The 22,563-nt window shown below is 37.2% G+C and overlaps 1 protein-coding gene across 1 annotated transcript in view; it reads left to right on the top strand.

Moving 5' to 3' along the window:
• Window positions 1-4,505, top strand: part of LOC309660083 (uncharacterized protein) — a gene marked incomplete at its 5' end in the record, with an annotated part of 664,039 nt that extends 659,534 nt beyond the window's left edge. The window contains one exon of the mRNA XM_082460620.1: window positions 3,717-4,505. Coding sequence (XP_082316746.1) covers window positions 3,717-3,737 — 21 coding nt within the window. The 3' untranslated portion in view covers window positions 3,738-4,505. The remainder of the gene's footprint in view (window positions 1-3,716) is intronic.
• Window positions 4,506-22,563: the final 18,058 nt, after the last annotated feature.

The raw sequence follows: 22,563 nt of genomic DNA, 5'->3' as shown, positions 1-22,563 counted from the left end.
TAAACAATATATCTGATGCTCTGCTCATACATCAGTAATTATCCAGGAGATAATGATGAGAGTATACTGGATATGTTATAAATGTTAGGGGTAAGGAAAAGTCAGCTGTAGTCTAGCTATTTGTGTATCTTTCTTCTGGAATTATTTAGATTTTAGAAATCCAGTCACTGCTTCAAACCTACATTGTGGTAGACTGTATTCATGGCCCCAATACTCCCCCCCCACACCACCTCCTCCTATGTCTGTGCCCTTTGCCTTGTGACCATGCAGTCCCTTTGAAAAAGGGAAAGGATATGTTTCCCCACCTCTTTATTCTGAATTTGGCCATGTGTCTTGCTTCTGTCCATGGAATGATTCAGAAGTGAAGGTGTTCCTGTTTTGAACCTAGACATTAAGAGGTCTTAACATGTTCCAGTACACTCTTTCTTAAGTCTTTGCCTTTGCCAGAAGATAGTCTGGGTCAGCCTACTAGACTTAAGTGGCACATGACAAATGCGAAGTTTCCCTGGTCACCCCAGCCGAAGCCAGGCTACGTCAGCCAAACAGCCAGCTGAGCTCCAGGTATCTGAGCAAGCACAGCCAAGGTTAGCAGAGCCCCTTAGCTGACCCCCACTTAATTACAGATATGTGCACAATGAACAATTATTGTTGATTACCCCTGAAGTTTTGTGGTTGTTTGTTTTGTGGCGTTACCACTATAGTATTGTGACATCAATAATTGGTACATAGAATTTTTCAGAAGACAGTGTTCAGATCACAGAGTCATCAACAATTCCAGAGGGGATCTCTGATTTCCTTTCCTCCCACTGATAGTAAAACATTTCTGTATCCTAGTCGGTTGACTACAGGAAAATCACTTGAACCTCTATTTTTATCTCTAAATTCTATAGGCCAGAATATCATTCTGTCTTCCATTATTTGGGGCTTATCCTTAGGGAAACCTTTGTACCCCTTTCATTGTATTTCCATATGGAGAGACATTCATTAGCATAAAACCCATAGCCTTTATCCATTCCTTCACTCACTTTTCCTTTGAAGAAGAGAACTGAATTCCAACTGGGAAATCTTTTGGCAAAAACTGGTTATAGAGTCAGTTGCCTGCAGGGAGCATATGATATGCTTCTTTGCCTAAGTTGTGGCAGGGTAGAGCTGCAATTTGAGATTCTGTATTTATTTACTCTGAGTGTGAGTGGAAAGACTAGGTAATTCTGAGTTTGACTATTTGAAAACTCGTTGCTATTCATATAAGCAAACTGGCTTAATAAAAATAACTTTAGAGTTCCATTTGCCCATCTTCATTACTCTCTCATTTGGCTTCAACTCAGATGGGGAAAAGAAGGTTTCTCTCCCTTTCTGTCACATCCCACTAACTTCCATTCTACCCTTAGCATCAAAGACTCTTACCCGTCATGCATGCTCTTCTCTTCTGGGCTACCATTTCTCCAGACACTAACAATAGCAACATAAAATGTAGAATTATATCTAGTCAGTTGTTTAAGCCTAAGTTCAGTCAATTAATTTGAGCTTTTGCTTGCTTTCTCTCAATTATCAAAATTCACTGAGCACCTACTGAGAACCAGACCATGAATGAGACGATAGCTATGCCAATATGTAATAACCTTGACCCCAGCCTTTAAGAATTGTCAACCATCTAAACCACCAATGTTGTAAAATCACCAGACAAATTTGTTTGCATGAAGGAAACCTCCAGTCGTCATTTGATGGATCACAAACTAGCACTTTTTTATTCTTAAGTCTGCTTAACATCAGAATTTAACCATTTATTCAGCAAACATTTATCATCATCATCATCTACTAGGTGTTCGGCATGTCCTTAGAAATGAGGAAAAGTCATGAGCCACATAAGTTTCATATCCTTATGCAGCTTTCATTCTCTTAGAGGAGATTGTAATAAATTCATACATGAGCAAATATGCACTATAATTTCCGGTAATCACTGGAACTATGGAGGGAAATAAAACAGCTTAGAGGAAGAGATAATGAGGAACGTAGGTGCTGTATTTTAGATACAATGGTCAGGGGAGGCTTCTCTGTGGAGGAGATTTTGGAGCAAATGCCTGAATGATGTGAAAGAGGAAACTGTGTGATAGTCTGCTGGAAAATGTTCCAAGCAGAGAAAAGGCAGATTAACATCCCCGAGGGAACAATGAGACAGACTGCAGTGGCAGGACTGTGTCAGAGAAGAATATAGAATCTGATTTTAGAAAGAGTAGGAAAAACTAGAACATTTAAATCTAAGTTTGATAAGAATTAACTGAAGGGTTTTGAACAAGGGAATGATAACACATATTCTCTGAAGAGATTCTTCTACCAGTGTCTGCTGTGTGAAGAATTAAGGGTGCTGGAGTCTGAGGATAGTAGGAAAATTTGCCAGGAGACTACACTGTAGTAATTGGCTAAGAAATGAAGGTTGGAGGCTTGAAAAGTGTTGGTGATAGAGGGGATGGGAAGGCCAGCTGTAGGGTATATTCTTTTTTTTTTTTTTTTTTTTTATTTATTTATTTTTGGCTGTGTTGGGTCTTCGTTTCTGTGTGAGGGCTTTCTCTAGTTGCGGCAAGCGGGGGCCACTCTTCATTGTGGTGCGCGGGCCTCTCACTATCGCAGTCTCTCTTGTTGCGGAGCACAGGCTCCAGACGCGCAGGCTCAGTAATTGTGGCTCACGGGCCTACTTGCTCCACGGCATGTGGGATCTTCCCAGACCAGGGCTCGAACCCGTGTCCCCTGCATTGGCAGGCAGATTCTCAACCACTGCGCCACGTAGGGTATATTCTTGAAGATAGTACCAATGGGGCTTGATGATATATTAGATGTGAGAGTGGTGGAAAAATAAAAGTCTAAGATGATATCCAGGTTTTTACTTGAACAGCTGGTGAATGGTGGTACAGTTGTGCCATTTACTTGGTAGGTTTGGAGGCAGAGATACAAAGGGTTGGTGCTGAACGTGTTAAATATGAGAGATTATTTGGCATCAAGGTGGAGCTATCCAGTAGGCTGATGTGAGTCTAGGGGTCAGAAGAAGGACTACAGATGTGAACTGAGACATAAATTTGGGAGTCATCTGCGCTTAGTTGGGGTTGTACTGGACTAAGTCATTAGGTCATGAATGAAGATACAGAAGAGAAGATGGCAAGGACCAAACTCTGAAGCACTTCAACACTTGAAGTTGAAAAGGAAAAAAAGAGTGTGCAAAGAGCTGGAAAGGAGAAGCAAGTGTGTAAGAAGGAAGCCAGATGTGTATAATATCCTGAAAGCCAAGTGAAAAACATGTTTCAAATATTGCTAAGAGGTTAAGAGAAGGACTGAGAATTTAACATTGGATTTTGAAGATAGACATTATACCTAAATTTTATATAAGTGACTTCAGAAGTATGGTGAGATAAAAACCTGATTTCAGTGGGTAAAAGATAAAAAGGAAGGTAAGATAAGGAAGTAGAGAAACTAAAAGTAAACACATTTTCTAAATATTTTGGCATGAAGAGAAACACACAAGTTGAGTAGCTGGACAGAAATCTAATGTTAAATAATTTAAGATAAAAGAGGGCTTATTGAATAAGTAGGGGCAGTTGAGGGGATTGAAAGAACAGCTGAAAGGACAAGGGCATATGTGGGAAAAATCTGCAGTTTTTAGAACCTGGGTCTTGCATGCTCTCACCGCTGCTTTTGTCACTCCTTCCTTCATCTTTTTTCATCTACAGGGAAGTCTCATTCTCTCATAACCAGCAGATGCCCTAGGAGTCCCTCCTTCCAAGTCCAAGAAGAGAAAATAAAAAGAAATTCATCTTCAACTCCAATTCAGAACATCCAGGGACTTCAACTGACCCTCTAGCTTCTGCTCGAAAGGACTTTGTTAGTAGGGAATACAAGACAGGTATTGACTCAGATGAGGCATATTGGGTGCAAGTGATGTAGAGGCTAAGATGAGACTTCCTCATGAGCTGATTAGCTTTGTAAAAGACTCCAGTTGAGCTGGGACTGAAAGGGTGAGAAGGATTCAAATAGGTGACGTGGATGAGAAGGGAACATGCTGGGAGCAAAATCATGGAAGCACAAATGCAAGGGATACAAGGAAGGTGACTTGATTAAAGAGGAGAGCAAGGGAAGGAGTGTCATTTGCTGAGCATCTAGGATCTACTACTAGGTAACGACTGGTACTTCACATAGTACTTTCTCATTTAATCCTCATGGATAAGTTTCGGTACTTTTGGCTACATATAGTAGAAATGCCAGTTAAATCTGGGTTACATAGAAAATGAGTTGGCTCAAATCAGAAGCACAGATGTGAGCCAGGGTTTAGCATTGGTGGATCCAGTAACTCAAAGATCTACTTACTGTTCCACAACTGTAGTGTCTTTCACTTAACTATAATGCATCTTTGCACTGAAGACTTTTGTGTTCAGTTCATATGCTAACCTGCACTAACTAATTTAAATTGAGCAAAATAAAATATTTAGTTCTTCAATCACACTAGCCATGTTATTTATATATATATATATTTTTTTTTTTTTAACATGTCTTAATTTTATTTATTTATTTATTTTTGCTGTGTTGGGTCTTTGTTTCTGTGCGAGGGCTTTCTCTAGTTGTGGCAAGCGGGGGCCTCTCTTCATCGCGGTGCACGGGCCTCTCACTATCGCGGTTTCTCTTGCTGTGGAGCACAGGCTCCAGACGTGCAGGCTCAGTGGTTGTGGCTCACGGGCCCAGTTGCTCCGCGGCATGTGGGATCCTCCCAGACCAGGGCTCGAACCCGTGTGCCCTGCATTGGCAGGCAGATTCTCAACAGCTGCACCACCAGGGAAGCCCTAGCCATGTTTTAAGTGCTTGGTGGCCACCTATGTTTTGTGGCTACATATTATTATTGTGGCTACACACAGAATTATTTCCATCATCACAGAAAGTTCTATTGGACAGTGCTGCTCTACCTCCCTAAAGTACTTTCTGAGAATGCTCACTTTTTAGCACAATTACCTCTCAATGTTAAGGTTTTTTTGGTCTTATTTCCTCATTTTATTCCTTAATTGTACATTGCCCTTGGGTTGTTCTTTTAAATATTTCTTTCGTATACATATTATCTGCACAAGATAGTAAATTTCAAGGGCAAGGAAATTTTCCATGCTGAATGATGAATAACCACTTGTTGCTTTGAATTTGAACACTATTTTAAGATTTCAAATTGACACCAAATACCCATATGAATTGCAAAAAGGCAGCATTAAATTAAATTTTTATTTTAGAATAGTTTTAGATTCACAGAAAAATTGGAAAGATGGTACATAGAGTCCCCATATACCCCACATCTAGTTTCCCCTATTACTAACATATTATACTAGTATAGTGTATTTGTTACAAACAAATGATGTTGATACATTATTATCAACTAAAATCCATACCTTTATTCCATTTTTAATCTAATCTTTTTTCTGTTCCAGGTTCCCATCCAGGATACTGCATTATATTAAGTAGCCATGTTACCTTGACTGTGACAGTTTCTCAGAATTTCCTTTCTTTAACGACCTTTATCATTTTGAGAAGTACTGGTCCAGTATTTCATAGGATGTCCCTCAGCTGGGATTCTTCTGATGTTTTTCCCATGATTAGAATGAAGCATTTTAATATGACCATTTGAAGGCTGATATTCAATACTTTTCAAAATAAAATTAAAGTGAAAGAAAAGAGCAGAAATCTAAGGATTGAGACCAAAAAGCATTACAGATATAATTGGTAAATAGAATAGTTTTGTGGTGTCACAAAACTATTTATACAGGTAATAGAGCTGAACAGTTACATACATAGTTCTAACTGAAGTCCTCAAAGGCTAGTGATGAAGAGTGGTCAGAAGTCTTTATACAGGGAATATTATAAATATGAGATGGGGAAAATAGATACCCAAATCTTCTATTTCAACAAACTTTCTTATTTTTTGTTTTTGGTTTGCAAATATTTTCTCTAATTCTTTGAGGTTGTCCTTTAATTCTATTGAATATTTTTCCTTTGCCATACAAAAGCATTTAGGTTATTATTATTATTTTTTAAACATGTTTATTAGAGTATAATTGTTTTACAATGGTGTGTGAGTTTCTGCTTTATAAAAAACTGAATCAGCTATACATATACATATACCCCATATCTCCTCCCTCTTGTGTCTCCCTCCCACCCTCCCTATATCACCCCTCTAGGTGGACACAAAGCACCAAACTGATCTCCCTGTACTATGGGGCTTCTTCCCACTAGCTATTTTACATTTGGCAGTGTATATATGTCCATGTCACTCTCTCACTTCGTCCCAGCTTAACCTTCCCCCTCCGCATGTCCTCAAGTCCACTCTCTACATCTGCATCTTTATTCCTGTCCTGCACCTAGGTTCTTCAAAACTACTCTTTTTTTTTTTTTTTTTTTAGATTCCATATATATGCGTTAGCATACGGTATTTGTTTTTCTCTTTCTGACTTACTTCACTCTGTATGACAGACTCTAGGACCATCCACCTCACTACAAATAAGTCAATTCTGTTTTTTTATGGCTGAGTAATACTCCATTGTATATATGTGCCACATCTTCTTTATCCATTCATCTGTCGATGGGCACTTATGTTGCTTCCATGTCCTGGCTATTGTAAAAAGAGCGGCAATGGAAATTGTGGTACATGACTCTTTTTGAATTATGGTTTTCTCAGGGTATACGCCTGGTAGTGGGATTGCTTGCTTGTGGTAGTTCTATTTTAGTTTTTTAAGGAACTTCCATACTGTTCTCCACAGTGGCTGTATCAATTTACATTCCCACCAACAGTGCAAGAGGGTTGCCTTTTCTCCACACCCTCTCCAGCAATTATTGTTTGTAGACTTTTTGATGATGGCCATTCCAACTGGAGTGAGATGATACCTCATTGTAGTTTTGATTTGCATTTCCCTAATGATTAATGATGTTGAGCATCATTTCATGTGTTTGTTGGCAATCTGTATATCTTTTTTGGAGAAATGTCTATTTAGGTCTTCTTCCCATTTTTGGATTGGGTTGTTTGTTTTTCTGATATTGAGCTGCATGGGATGCTTGTAAATTTTGGAGATTAATCCTTTGTCCGTTGCTTCATTTGAAAATATTTTTTCCCATTCTGAGGGTTGCCTTTTCGTCTTATTTATGTTTTCCTTTGCTGTGTAAAAGCTTTTAAGTTTCATTAGGTCCCATTTGTTTATTTTTGTTTTGATTTCCATTCCTCTAGGAGGTGGGTCAAAAAGGATCTTGCTGTGGTTTATGTCATAGAGTGTTCTGCCTAAGTTTTCCTCTAAGAATTTTATAGTATATGGCCTTAGGTTTAGGTCTTTAATCCATTTTGAGTTTATATTTGTGTATGGTGTTAGGGAGTGTTCTAATTTCATTCTTTAACATGTAGCTGTCCAGTTTTCCCAGCACCACTTATTGAAGAGGCTGTCTTTTCTCCATTGTATATTCTTGCCTCCTTTACCAAAGATAAGGCGACCATATGTGTGTGGGTTTATCTCTGGGGTTTCTATCCTGTTCCATTGATGTATATTTCTGTTTTTGTGCCAGTACCATACTGTCTTGATTACTGTAGCTTTGTAATATAGTCTGAAGTCCAGGAGCCTGATTCTTCTAGCTCCATTTTTCTTTCTCATGATTCTTTTGGCTATTTGGGGTCTTTCGTGTTTCCATACAAATTGTGAATTTTTTTGTTCTAGTTCTGTGAATAATGCCATTGATAGTTTGATAGCGATTGCATTGAATTTGTAGATTGCTTTGGGTAGTAGAGTCATTTTCACAATGTTGATTCTTCCTATCCAAGAACATGGTATATCTCTCTATCTGTTTGTATCAGCTTTAATCTCTTTCATCCATGTGTTTTAGTTTTCTGCATGCAGATCTTTTGTCTCCTTAGGTAGGTTTATTCCTAGGAATTTTATTCTCTTGGTTGCAGTGGTAAATGGGAGTGTTTCCTTCATTTGTCTTTCAGATTTTTCATCACTAGTGTTTAGGAATGCAAGCGATTTCTGTGCATTAATTTTGTATCCTGCTACATTACCAATTTCAATGATTAGCTCTAGTAGTTTTCTGGTAGGATTCTCTATGCATAGTATCATGTCATCTGCAGACAGTGACAGTTTTACTTCTTCTTTTCTGATTTGGATTCCTTTTATTTCTTTTTCTTCTCTGATTGTTGTGGCTAAGACTTCCAAAATTATGTTGAATAATAGCGGTGGGAGAGGACAGCCTTGTCTTGTTCCTGATCTTAGAGGAAATGGTTTCAGTTTTTCACCATTGAGAACGATGTTGGCTGTGCGTTTGTCATATATGGCCTGTATTATGTTGAGTTAAGTTCCCTCTATGCCTACTTTCTGGAGGGTGTTTATCAAAAATTGGTGTTGAAAAGATACTTGATATAATTTCAATTTTCTTAAATTTAGCAAGGCTTGATTTGTAGCCAAAGATATGATCTATCCTGGAGAATGTTCCATGAGCACTTGAGAAGAATGTGTATTCTGTTGTTTTTGGATGGAATGTCCTATAAATATCAATTAAGTCCATCTTGTTTAATGTATAATTTAAAGCTTGTGTTTCATTATTTATTTTCATTTTGGATGATCTGTCCATTGGTTAAAGTGGGATGTTAAAATCCCCTACTATGATTTTGTTATTGTCAATTTCCCCTTTTATGGCTGTTAGCATTTGCCTATGTATTGAGGTGCTCCTATGTTGACTTCATAAATATTTATAAATTATTTAAACATTATATATCTTCTTATATGTTGTTATATCGTCTTCTTGGATTGATCCCTTGATCATTATGTAATGTCCTTCTTTATCTCTTGTAATACTCTTTACTTTAACGTCTATTTTGTCTGATATGAGAATTGCTACTCCAGCTTTCTTTTGATATCCATTGGCATGGAATATCTTTTTCCAACCCCTCACTTTCAATCTGTATGTGTCCTTGGTCTGAAGTTTTCTCTTGTAGGCAGCATATATATGTGTCTTGTTTTTGTATCATTTCAGCCAGTCTGTGTCTTTTGATTGAAGCATTTAATCCATTTACTTTTAATGTCGTTATCAGTATGCATGTTCCTATTATCATTTTCTTAATTGTTTTGGTTTTGTTATTGTAGGTCTTTTCCTTCTCTTGTGTCTCCTGCCTAGAGAATTCCTTTAGCATTTGTTGTAAAGTTGATTTGGTGGTGCTGAATTCTCTTAGCTTTTGCTTGTCTGTAAAGGTTTTAATTTCTCTGTCGAATCTGAATGAGATCCTTGCTGGGTAGAGTAATCTTGGTTGTAGGTTTTCCCCTTTTATCACTTTAAATATGTCCTGCCGCACCTTTCTGGCTTGCAGAGTTTCTGCTGAAAGATCAGCTGTTAACCTTATGCGGATTCCCTTGTATGTTATTTGTTGGTTTTCCCTTGCTGCTTTTAATATTTTTTCTTTGTATTTAATTTTTGATAGCTTGATTACTATATGTCTTGTCGTGTTTCTCCTTGGATTTATCCTGTATGGGACTCTCTGCGCTTCCTGGACTTGATTATTTCTTTACCCGTATTAGAGAAGTTTTCAACTATAATCTCTTCAAATATTTTCCCAGTCCCTTTCTTTTTTCTCTTCTTTTTCTGGGACCCCTATAATTAGAATGTTTGTGTGTTTAATATTGTCCCAGAAGTCTCTAAGACTGTCCTCAATTCTTTTCATTCTTTTTTTCTTTATTCTTCTCTGCAGTAGTTATTTCCACGATTTTATCTTCCAGGTCACTTATCCGTTCTTCTGCCTCGGTTATTCTGCTATTGATTCCTTCTAGAGAATTTTTAATTTCAGTTATTGTGTAGTTCATCATTGTTTGTTTGTTCTTTAGTTTTTCTAGGTCCTTGTTAAACGTTTCTTGTATTTTCTGCATTATATTTCCAAGATTTTGGATCATCTTTACTACCATTACTCTGAATTCTTTTTCAGGTAGATTGCCTATTTCTTCTTCATTTGTTTGGTCTGGTGTGTTTTTACTTTGCTCCTTCATCTGCTGTGTGTTTCTCTGTTAACCTACTGTGTTTTGGGTCTCCTTTTTGCAGGCTGCAGGTTCGTAGTTCCCGTTGCTTTTGGTGTCTGTCCCCAGTGGCTAAGGTTGGTTCAGTGGGTTGTGTAGGCTTCCTGATGGAGGGTACTGTTGTCTGTGTTCTGGTGGGTGAGGCTGGATCTTGTCTTTCTGGTGGGCAGGACCACATCTGGTGGTGTGTTTTGGGGTGTCTGTGATGTTATGATTTTAGGCATCCTCTCAGCTAATGGATGGGGTTGTGATCCTGTCTTGCTAGTTGTTTGGCATATGGTGTCCAGCACTGTAGCTTGCTGGTCGATGAGTGGACCTGGGTCTTAGCTTCACGATGGAGATCTCTGGGAGAGCTTTCGCCTTTTGATATTACGTGGAGCGGGGAGGTCTCTGGTGGACCAATGTCCTGAACTCGGCTCTCCCAACTCAGAAGCACAAGCCTGAAACCTGGCCAGAGTATGAAGACCCTGTCAGCCATATGGCTCAGAACAAAAGGGAGAAAAAAAGAAAGAAAGACAGAAAAAAATAAAATAAAATAATTAAAATAACAATTAAAAATTAAAAAATTAAAAAGTAATTAAAAAAATGAAAGAAAGAAGAGAGCAACCAAACCAAAAAACAAATCCACCAATAATAACAAGTACTAAAAACTATACTGAAAAAAAAAAAAAAATGGACAAACAGAACCCTAGGACAAATGGTAAAAGCAAAGTTATACAGACAAAATCACACAAGGAAGCAAACTCGTACACACTCACAAAAAGAGAAAATGGGGGGAAAAAATATATATATATAAAAAAGGAAGAGACCAACGAAATCAATAAACAAATCTACCAATGATAATAAACTCTAAATACTAAACTAAGACAAACATAAGACCAGAAACAAGTTAGATTCAGAAAGCCAACCCCAAGTCAACAATTGTTACCAAACTCCACCACCTCAATTTTGGGTTGATTCGTTGTCTGTTCAGGTATTCCACAGATGCAGGGTACATCAAGTTGATCATGGAGATTTAATCGGCTGCTCCTGAGGCTGCTGGGAGAGATTTCCCTTTCTCTTCTTTGTTCACACAGCTCCTGCATTTCAGCTTTGGATTTGGCACCGCCTCTGCATGTAGGTCACCTAATGGAATCTGTTCTTCTCTCAGACAGGACAGGGTTAAAGCAGCAGCTGATTAGGGAACTCTGGCTCACTCAGGCCATGGGGGAGCGAGGGGTATGGAATGCAGGGTGAGCCTGTGGCAGCAGAGGCCAGCATGATGTTGCACCAGCTTGAGGTGCACCGTGTGTTCTCCCGGAGAACTTGTCCCTGGATCACAGGACCCTGGCAGTGGCGGGCTGCACAGCCTCCTGGGAAGGGAGGTGTGGATAGTGACATGTGCTTGCACACAGGCTTCTTGGTGGCTGCAGCAGCAGTGCTAGGGCTTCATGCCCGTCTCTGGGGTCTGCAGTGATAGCCGTGGCTTGCACCCATCTCTGGAGCTCATTTAGGTGGTGCTCTGAATCCCCTCTCCTCGTGCACCCCGAAACAATGGTCTCTTGCCTCCTAGGCAGTTCCAGACTTTTTCCCAGACTCCCTCCTGGCCAGCTGTGGTGCACTAGCCCCCTTCAGGCTGTGTTCACCCAGCTAACCCCAGTCCTCTCCCTGCAATCCGACCGAAGCCCGAGCCTCAGCTCCCAGCCCCCGCCCACCCCGGTGGGTGAGCAGACAAGCCTCTCGGGCTGGTGAGTGCTGGTCGGCACCGGTCCTCTGTGTGGGAATCTCTCTGCTTTGCCCTCCACAACCTTGTTGCTGCACTCTCCTCCGTGGCTCCGATGCTTCCCCCCTGCCACCCCGTCTCCACCAGTGAAGGGGCTTCCTAGTGTGTGGAAACTTTTCCTCCTTCACAGCTCCCTCCCAGAGGTGCAGATCCCTTCCCTATTCTTTTGTCTCTGTTTTTTCTTTTTTCTTTTTCCCTACCCAGGTACGTGGAGAGTTTCTTGCCTTTTGGGAGGTCTGAGGTCTTCTGCCAGCGTTCAGTAGGTGTTCTGTAGGAGTTGTTCCACATGTAGATGTATTTCTGATGTATTTGTGTGGGGGAAGGTGATCTCCACATCTTACTCCTCCGCCATCTTGAAGGTGTCAACAAAGTTTCTTTTAATACAGCTATTTTCACCTTATTCTGAGCAAAAATTTCCAAGAAGGTGAATGGTGCACACCAATGTCTATAATAAAAGCTAGATAAATCTAACAATATTCTTGAGTCAAATTTTTCCAAGAAAAAAATGAATATTCGTTTTTATTTATCAATAAGTAAAATAGGGACTTCCTTGATGGTCCAATGTTTAAGACTCCATGCTCCCAATGCAGGGGGCCTGTGTTCCATCCCTGGTCAGGGAACTATGTCATTCATGCTGCAGCAAAGATCTCATGTGCTGCAACTAAGACCCAGAGCAGCCAAATAAGTAAATAAATATTTCAAAAATAATAAGTAAAATAGTAGCTATATTGAAATGGCCCTAATAGGGTTTCTTAATAAGTGCACTGATAATCATTTAAGTTTTTCACTAAGACTGCCATACCACACACCTTCGTCTTTGAAACATTGTGGTGATGTGTTTATGTCAGCACATCAGAAGCATGAGTGTGTGTGCTTTTTGATAAGTCAGGAATGTGCGGGTGGTTCCTAATTTTCTTGATTTATCACATTTTTGCCATTGCTACTGAGTGTAAAGGTACATTGTTCAGAGATATTCTTATAGATATTTGAGAAAATATATTTCTCAAAATATCTATAAACAATTATGTATATATTTTGATCTAAACTGCATATATTTGTTTTAAAATATTTTTAGGCATGAAAGCCAGAGTATGCATCTGTGCCTATGGGATGGTTAGGCTGAATAGAAGTGCATACAATCCTCCAGAGGAGTGAGACAAACAAGTAGAAAGTGGGTCAAAGAAGGAAAGGGAATGCAATTACATAGAACAGTTGAAAAATATATTAGTTTTATATAGTTTTTGTTTTTACCTCTCTGATATTATTTTATCACTTCAAATCAGCCTACTCTCAGATCCAGACTTCTCTTTCTTTACACTTATAAAGCAGGAAAGCTGATATTAATTTGGTGCCTAATGTGTGCAATTTACTACATTAGGTAATTACAAACTTTGTCCTATTTAACTGTATCTCACAAACTCCTAGGTAGTTTTATTATTTCCATTTTGTAATGAAGAAACTAAAGCTTTAAGAAATTACATGATTTACCCATTGTCAGAGAGCCGGTGAGTGATGAAGCTCGTACTTATGCCTGGCTAATGTCAAAACTCATGGTCTATCTACTGATAAAAACATTTCCAAAATGACTGGATTGAGTCAGGCTAATTCCTAAAGTATATATTCAAGGGCAATATAAATAGTTTCATCTCTGATAGTTATTTTTTTTTCAAAGATCAGGAAGCAGAGACATTAAATTTAAGGTTGGTTCATCCAGTAGCTCAAAGATCTACACACTGTTCCACAAGCATGGCATTTCAATAATTTTTATTCAGTATGCCTCATGGCTGAGACAGGGATTCAGCTAGGGCTCCACAGCAGATCAAACAGAAGGTTTAAGGTCATAGCAAGAGTTTCCATTGACATGAAAGCATAGGTTTTCTAACATAGAGGACTCCTCCCAATTCATTGAGTCATGTGCGCAACAGGGCTTTAGGAAGTCATCTGGTACAGACTCTTATCTCCAAAAAACTAATCCAATTTAAACCCAGGAGTGTGTGAGTAAAATCACCAAAAAGAGTGAAGGACACAAGTTGTTTTTGGCTGATCATGTAGAATCTTGGTTAAATGCCTTGCCGCAGTTATTCTAGCTTTTTGAATGATTTTCAATCTGAGTTCATACGTTTGACCTTGATGCAAATGATAGCTCCAGCAGGGAGAATGATGTTGATTAAAGCATGGATGTGTTTCAACCCTGTTTCGACAACGTTTGATCATTGAAATATGGTCAAAATCAGGGAGTAGAAATATAATTACTCCCATAATTTCAAAAAGCCAGTAGAGAAATGATTGTTAGGAAAACTTTATGTGGGGAGTGTGTGTATGTGTTTGTGTGTTTGTGTGAGTGTGTGTGTGTGGTGTAGGAGCCTTGCAGAGAGTATCTTCACTTCAATAAAATATAACACCCCTTGAGGGCTAGATGGTGATTTTGATGACACATGTAGAAACAGGAGTTTAAGAACATGAAGGAGCTATTTAGTAAAACTCTTACTTTTGTTCCAAATTTCAATATATATTTTTCACAGCCCTTCTCACCAAGGAATAAGAAATCTTATTCAAAATTTAATTTGTTCCATATTTTAGAATTTATATATCTTTTAAATTGTATTGAATTGGCAGTTTACTTGCTACAGAAGGAATTGCACAAAGAAAATATTGGGCATGTCTACAGTTGACTATGAACTACATAAAATATTATTTGGACATATGTAGGAACAAACATAATGATTATGGGGGAAAGTTCATGATTATTTTGGCTTTTTTTTCTAGCACATTTTAAGAAATTGACCTGACTGTAACTTTTCTTTGGAATGCTTACTGAAAAAGCATAACTGAAAGTTTAAAACTTGGATTGAAACTTAATCTATATGGTAATAGAACTTGGAAGAATCCAAGCTCAATTCAGACTAAAATGTCAGAACAGTTTTTGAAAATGGTACATCTCATACAACCTAAGAATATAAAAAAATAAACCATCACTTAGTTTTTCAACAAAGGGCACAATGTATAAAGAAAGAAAATAAAAGTTCTAGAACTGTTGCTTTATTTAGCATATGTCTGTCCCCTTTATTATGTATTTCATCTGTGAAAAATATAAAGGGTGATTTACATAGTGGTTTACATGCTCCTCTCCTAAACTTTTCAGATCTTCATTAAACACTTTTATTTTGTTTATATGCAAAAGTCTCTGTTACATGTGTTTCAGCTTCAGTACAAGTTAAGTTTTAATTAAATTGCTCTTAAATGGACAGAATCTACAAAAGAGCATTTCTTGAAATTGCAGTAATCATTCTTTCCCTTCCTGCCATCTTTCCCACCACCTCCCTATCTCATAAAACACGTAATACAAAAGACCAATATATCTAAACTGATTTTCAATCCAAAGCACTAGTTCTCAAACTTGGCTACACATTGGAAATATCTGGAACACTTAAAAACTGCTGATCCTCATGTCCACTCTACCTGATTTGATTGGTATAGAGTATGGTTTGGATTTTTTAAAAGAAGTTTTGAAAGCTCCATAGATAATTCTACTGTGCAAAAAAGTGAGAACCACCAGATTAGAGTAGTGGTTCCCCATCCTGCTTGCACATTGGAAACTTCTAGAAATTCTTAAAAATATTGGTGCCAAGTTCCCACACTTCAGTGTGATGCAATTGTCCTGAGGTGAAGCCAGAATATAAGGAGTCTCCTGCAACCCTGCTGCCCAGGTATTTCTAGTAAATGGTCAAGACTAAGAACTAGCATTAGCATTTCACTTTTTGTTGGGTCAGAAGAAGATCAATATAAATTTCACATTTCTAAAGTTTCTCACATGGAATTTTTAAAATTTGAGTTTTAAAATAGACTTTATTTGAATGCTATTTAACAAATCAAGGCAAGGAATAACTGATAATTACATGTGAAGATATCCTGGAAGAAAAATCTTGTCCTCGTTGTAATAGTGTAAGATTCAAGGGCAAAGTTATTACTATTTGAAGAAAGAAAATTATAAAAAGTATAATTCAAAGAAGTTATTTTTAAAGCAAGTATGACAATTAAGATAATCTTTGGGAGAACTTTAATACTTATAAGTAAAAATGAGATACAGAAGAGAAAAGAAATTTTTTGTCAGATTCACCACTTTTAAAAGGCATGATCAATTCTCAAATAAATATTTTCAGATGTGTGAAAGTCACCTATAAATGTTTATTTTACTTAGAATTTTCCTAAGAACACAAGCTTTTGATAACTAATGTAAACTGTCAATTGCTTAAAAGTGGAATGTAGAAAGGAATGGCTATTTAAAGCATGCTTCTGAATGAAAAAGTACAGTGTTGACTTTTTTCATTTAATGAAAGACTTGATAACACGTTCAGAGAGAAGCCAGGTGTAAACTGTTTTTCCACACTTGTGCAATGGGTTTATATGATTCTGTTACTATAGCTTGCTGAAGTGTTGTGTAAACACCGGATGAGTTACTTCTTATTACTTAATTTATACATGCTAATACTTAAAGTATTTCCCCCCCAAAAACAAATACAATTGCTTATACTTGAAATGATTCAGCAGAAAGGGGCATGTTCTCACTCTTCAGTATCAACAGGAAAATTTGCCCGAAAAATATACATATATTTTTAATTTAGGTGATGTGTGTGTATGTGTGTTTGTGTGTGTGTGTTGTATTTGATGATGGGGACTTCATTTCTCTCAACAGATTACTTTTCTTAAGAATTGTTTCTATAATTCTACTATCTGCATTGTAGGATAGATATTTTGTTAGCAAAACTAATGCTAACTCCTCAATGTCTACACATGCATGATAAAATGCTTATAAAATGGTACAATCAGTGCATAACATATGAAGAAATTAGAGCTTATTTATTTGCCATTCATTAAAAAGAAAAAAAAAAAGGTTAGTATTTAATCAGTGTTGGTAAAAGAAACTATACAAATGCTTTCGTGTGCCTGGCAGACCTAGGAGAATCAATTCTTAAAGGAATTATCTCACCCTGGAAACTTTCTTAAAGTAATGGATTAAAAGAAAAAGAAAATACAACCTAGGATATAAAGTGCAGCCAAGATAAATCCAATATTTTAAAACAAAGATAACATCTATTTGAGTTTTTAACTTTCTTAAAAGTTTATCTTTTTGCCTCATTAATTATGCATTTGTGGTGTCCTTTTGGTTGAACTTATGGGGTCCTTTTTGATCCAGGTTCCAACATTATCTATTCTACTAACTGGACAAAATAAAGGTGCAATTAATACCCTGTTCCCAGTTGTACAAACATAATAAACACTTACCTAGCCAACTATTGAATTAGCTCTGTGGAAGTGATCTTATCTAATCCGTAAGGCAATTGAAATAACCAGAATACAGAATAGTCCATTTATTTGTGTTTTATACACATGAGGTAAACAATTGGAAAGTGTTAAAATTTCATGAATTCGACGAATTTTGGTCACAGGCACTATGTCTGACACCAGGAATACAACAATTGAGATATGGGAGAAAGTTCAGTAAGGTTCTTCCTCAAGAGAGTTCAGTCCAGTGAGATAGAGAGAATAACAGGCAACTAAAGTGCAGAATGATGTTAGGAGATTCACACAAGTCCTATGGGATCACAGAGATGAGACATCTGTCCCAGACCAAAGGATGGTGGCAAGGTGATAGGAAAGGTTCTTGGGTATGATGGCCAAGCTGGAATCTTAATGAACCTAAAATTATAATACACTTGTATAGTGGAGAGGTAGCTAATATGTTTGGAGAAATAAGCATCCAAAGCATGAGGGACCCTGGAAGTAAGAAAGGTCTAAAAAGTTACTAAAATTAGGTAAATGAAACTTGAGGACTAAATATGAAGATATGATAGGCAGAAAATATTTGACGAAACAATAGCTAAGTGTGTTATCATAAGGATAAACAAATGAAAGCCAGCAAAATATCTTAAGCATTTACATGTGGAACGCCGTTGGTGATGGTGTTGATCAACATAATTATATTTGGATTTAGAAAAAAAATATGAGCTATCTGGCAGCAGATTAGAGCTTGAAGGAAACGGAGAGTTCAGTTAGGAGACATGTGGTAGGCAGAACTCCTATCACAAAGGGATTTTGCAGAGGTAGTTAAGTTTCCAAATAATTGGACCTTAAAATAGGGAATTTATCCTGAGTGGGCTTGACCGAGCTCTTGCAAAAGAGATTCAAAGTGTGAGAGTGATTTAATGAGAGGGAAATACTCTGTTGTTGGTTTTGAAGATGGAGGGAACCTCATGGCTAGGAATGTGGGTGGCTTCTAGAAGCTAAGAATGGCCTCTGGGTGACAGCCAGCAAAGAAACAGAGACCTCAGTCCCACAACTGCAAGGAACTGAATCCTGCCCAAACTACGTGTGCTTAGGGGAGGAGCCCAACCTCTAGAATGAGACTGCAGCCAAAATGACACTCTGATGTTAGCCTTGTGAGATTCTCAGCAGAAAACCCAGGCACGCTGTGCCCATACCTCTGACCTACAGCTAATAAATGGGTATTGTTTAACAATACTAAATTTGTTCAATTTTCTATGCAGCAACAGAAAACTAAGACAAAGGAGATACATCATTCAAAGAAGAAAATCAATTTATATTATAACTTAAAATACTCCACAGGGCCATTTAGAATTATCTTCAGCAACAGTTTATCATGCAAAAATTAGTCAAAGCACCCATAAAAATGAAATAAAACAAGACAAAAATGTACTCAGTTAGGTGGCTCAATGACTTACTATATTTGGAGTTATTTCTGTAATTGAATCACCTTTAATACTAAGGATTATCAAAGTTTTTAATAATCATCTCTTGTGCATCTGCCATTCTCCCCCCTAAAACTCCCCTCCCTGCAAAAATGTTTCTAACTTTATCAAAATTTTGATGACATCTTGCCCAAGAACCTGGATTACTTATCACCATTATCATTTTTTAGTTAAAAAAGATAATCTTTGTTTTTCCCTTATATGAAAAGATTTTTCCAGAAAGTCTTCCTGTCATTACAAATTTACTTTGAAAGGTAATACTCATTTTAAATGTTGCTATGTAATGATAAACTTGAGTCTTTAATCTTAGATGGGTGCCAAATCTTCACTTTTCCACCATCATCAAACTCATTTCCACTGGAAATATAAGCAAAACAGGGTCAATAAACACAAACACCACAGAATTTGACCTCTAGAGAAAGATTACTTTTCCTAATCTCTACTTATATTTATTTTATTGTTTTATAAATATTTAATAATATTTATTATTATATGGAAGTTATATACGAGACACCATCACAGTTTATATAGATGAAAACCAGTATTATTTCTGTTTTGTAATATAAATGAAGCTATTTACTAAAACTTTACAAAAATTCTATTAAATAATAGCCTCTAAGAATATATTCTAATATTTATATTGCAGTGACGGTCTATGGAATAATATTTATCTTTTTATTGACACATAATTTTCTTGACTACCTCTAAATTAACATACCATACTATTCTAAGGTAGCAGAAGATTTTTAAAATATGCTACTTCTTGGGTTTCCTTTATAATAAAACCTAAACCGTTTTTTTGTTATGATAAGATAATTTCTATTCTGCACCAAATACTTTGTTGCTTTTGGTCATTACCAGCAAATGAAAGAAAATTTTAATGTATAGCATATACTTTAATTTCATGCCAAATAAGGTTTACTCTCTGAAAATACCAAGCAGACATTTTTATACATGGGAAATAATATCACTGGGAATTTATTGTCTAAAGGAGATATATTAGGCAAGAGATTTGGAACTAAGTAATAAAAATATTTAAAAACTAATCTGGAAGGATGATATCTTAAATATGTGACTAAATATCACATTTATTATTCCTTTTACTTTTTAGAAGAATGTGCTTTTCATTTGTTACTTTGGTCACTATAATTCATTTTATCAATGAGCTGTCACTGTATTTAAACATCTGGAACCCATCACAATGGCCAACACTCATAACCAATCAATGAAGTTTACTGTGAAGGATAAACATTAAGAATATGATCTTAGCTTTGTTGCAGTAATTAGGTGATGGAAAATATTGAGTCTCAGATCCTTATATCTTGCTGCTTGAAGAACTGTTATTGCCACTCTCTTTAAAATTTAAGCATCATCAATTATTTTATTCAAAACTCAATTTGTATAGATTTTTTAAATTTCTAAATGATTGTCTAAATGATATCTAATGATGCCCTCCCCACCCCGCAAAATAAGAATATTATAGTAAGGATTTATAACTTTAACCAAAAGTCTTGAGTGACAGACCTCATGTAATTAACTTCTAAAATTTTGGCTTCGACACTCCAAGAAACCACTTAAAAGAAGAGAGCGTTTTACTGGCTTTCAACAGAATTCCATTCTACTTTTATCTCTGGAGAGGATTTCCCTATAATTCTAACACTTCAGCCAGATTGTTTGCACACAGCTGAACAGAAATAACATATATTTTTACATCAGCATGTTTAATATCACAGGTTCTTCTATGTACTGACACAATGTTGGCAGTATTAACAATACAGACATCATTAGCCTTCCAAAAGATCCATAATTGAAGTCAGACTGCTGAAAAATGCACCTTGTATGTACTATGCTAAGGGAATAAAGCTTTGCCTAAGTCCTTAAAAGGGCAAATAAAACTCAATTATGGCTGGCACTGAATCCATAGGCACTAAGTTCTATTAGCTTTAGCATGCTATTTGGAATTTTCATCTCTGATGAACCATTTCTCCTAAATTTGCAAGAACATTTCAATTTCCATCCCACCTGATCCTTATGTTCTAGCCAAGTTAGAAAGAAACAAAAACTTACACAGTAGGTTTGAAAATTGTATGTTTCAACATGTTAAGATAACCAGTTGTAAAATTTTTGTGAGTCTAGGGAAAAAAGGGACATTCTGTAGATTTGTTTATTTGTTTACTAGAAGTAGAGTTCCTGGCAGGATATATCTAATTACTTTGCCAACTCAAGTTACAGATGATATTTAAAATTTAATTTTCAAGAATTATAAATTTTAATATTTAAAATTATAAATTTAAAAAATGTTCTAAAGGGGGAAAATTGCTTTCAAGTAAAACATTCAGTTCCCGTTTCCTTTTTCTCACAAACTTTCCCTTTCCACATTCCCTTTTTGTCCATATTTCATTCCCCTCTTTTACCTACTCTCTGCTTTGGAGGGGAAAAAAAACCCCAAAACGTTTGAAATATAGAAAAATTGACTGAAACACCACATATTCAAAGTTCTCATATAAGCACTGCATGTGCTCCAGTTTAGAGAGATTTAAGCTAAAACCTGACTTGCTATTTTGGTTTCACAGGGCAATCGTGGTCTTACATGTGAAGTGTGTCTGTACTGGGGTGGGACCGAGTCTGCTCATAGCTCAGCTCTATAATGCATTTAAAGGAGGGGGTGTTGAAATTGTCTATGTGCTATTAATTTCACTTTAGAAGATACTAATGCTGACTTTTAAAAGTCATATCTCTACATTTTTTTCCCCACCAAGCCTTTTTTTAAGTGTATCTAAAATCCAGGAATGATGACTTAAGTGTAAGCTTAGGTATTGTGAACCTTTCCCTGGCACTGAATACCTAAGTGGGTTTCTGCAAATGAAACATCAGAGGACATTAGGAGACTGTATTTTTTAAATGAATCATATATTTAAATGAATTCAATAAACCCTTGAATTCAACTAACCCTTGAGCCCAACCATTTTGGGTACAACTGACAAATAATGTGAACAAAAATTCTAACGTTGGACTGCCTAGGTTTGAGTCCCAGCTCTCCTGATATTAGCTGTTTGTTTGTTTGACTGCAGCTATAAACCTTGGTGCCTCCTTTTCTTCATCTGTAAAAAAGATGTAATGATAATTCCTATGTCATGTGTTTGTTCTGAGGATTAAATGAGTAATTCATCTAAAGCAATGGGTCTCAAACAGTGGTGATTCCCCTTCCCCTGCCCCCTATCCAGGTGACACTGACCATGTCTAGAAACACTTTTTTTTTTTCCATAAATGAGGTTGAGGGTGTGTATAGTGGATAGAGGCCAAGGATGCTGCTGCACATCCTACATTCACAGGATGGGTGCTGCCAACAAAGAATTATCCCACCCACCATGTCAACAAGGCTGAAGTTAAGAAACCCTGACCTGGGGCTTCCCTGGTGGCGCAGTGGTTAAGAATCTGCCTGCCAATGCAGGAGACATGGGTTGAGCCCTGGTCTGGGAAGATCCCACATGCCGCGGAGCGGCTGGGCCCGTGAGCCACAACTACTGAGCTTGCGCGTCTGGAGCCTGTGCTCCGCAACAAGAGAGGCCGCGATAGTGAGAGGCCCGCGCACCGCGATGAAGAGTGGCCTCCGCTTGCCGCAACCAGAGAAAGCCCTCGCACAGAAACGAAGACCCAACACAGCCAAAAATAAATAAATAAATTAAAAAAAAAAAAAAGAAATCCTGATCTGAATCACTTGAAACAGTGCCTGATGCAGAGTAAAATCTTACTTGAAAAACGTTAAAGTTTATTTACTTCCCCTTATTGTATACAACTTTTCCCATCGTTTTTTCATTTTGTCATTGTTTCTGTACTTCATATTTTCCTTTGGGAGTTAAATCTAACAGAGCCTGCAGTTTCTTAAGCAGCTGATTTCAGCGTCAAACAATTCAAATATTTTCTTTTTGAGTTTGCCCCCAAGAAACACATTCCCAGGACACTTGATAACAGATGAACGCCT

The sequence above is a fragment of the Balaenoptera physalus genome (genome assembly GCF_965194825.1).
Source record: "Balaenoptera physalus genome assembly, chromosome: 4".
NCBI lineage: Eukaryota > Metazoa > Chordata > Mammalia > Artiodactyla > Balaenopteridae > Balaenoptera > Balaenoptera physalus.
The sequence above is the reverse complement of the archived record's forward strand: the minus strand, read 5'-3'. Positions and strand labels throughout refer to the sequence as shown.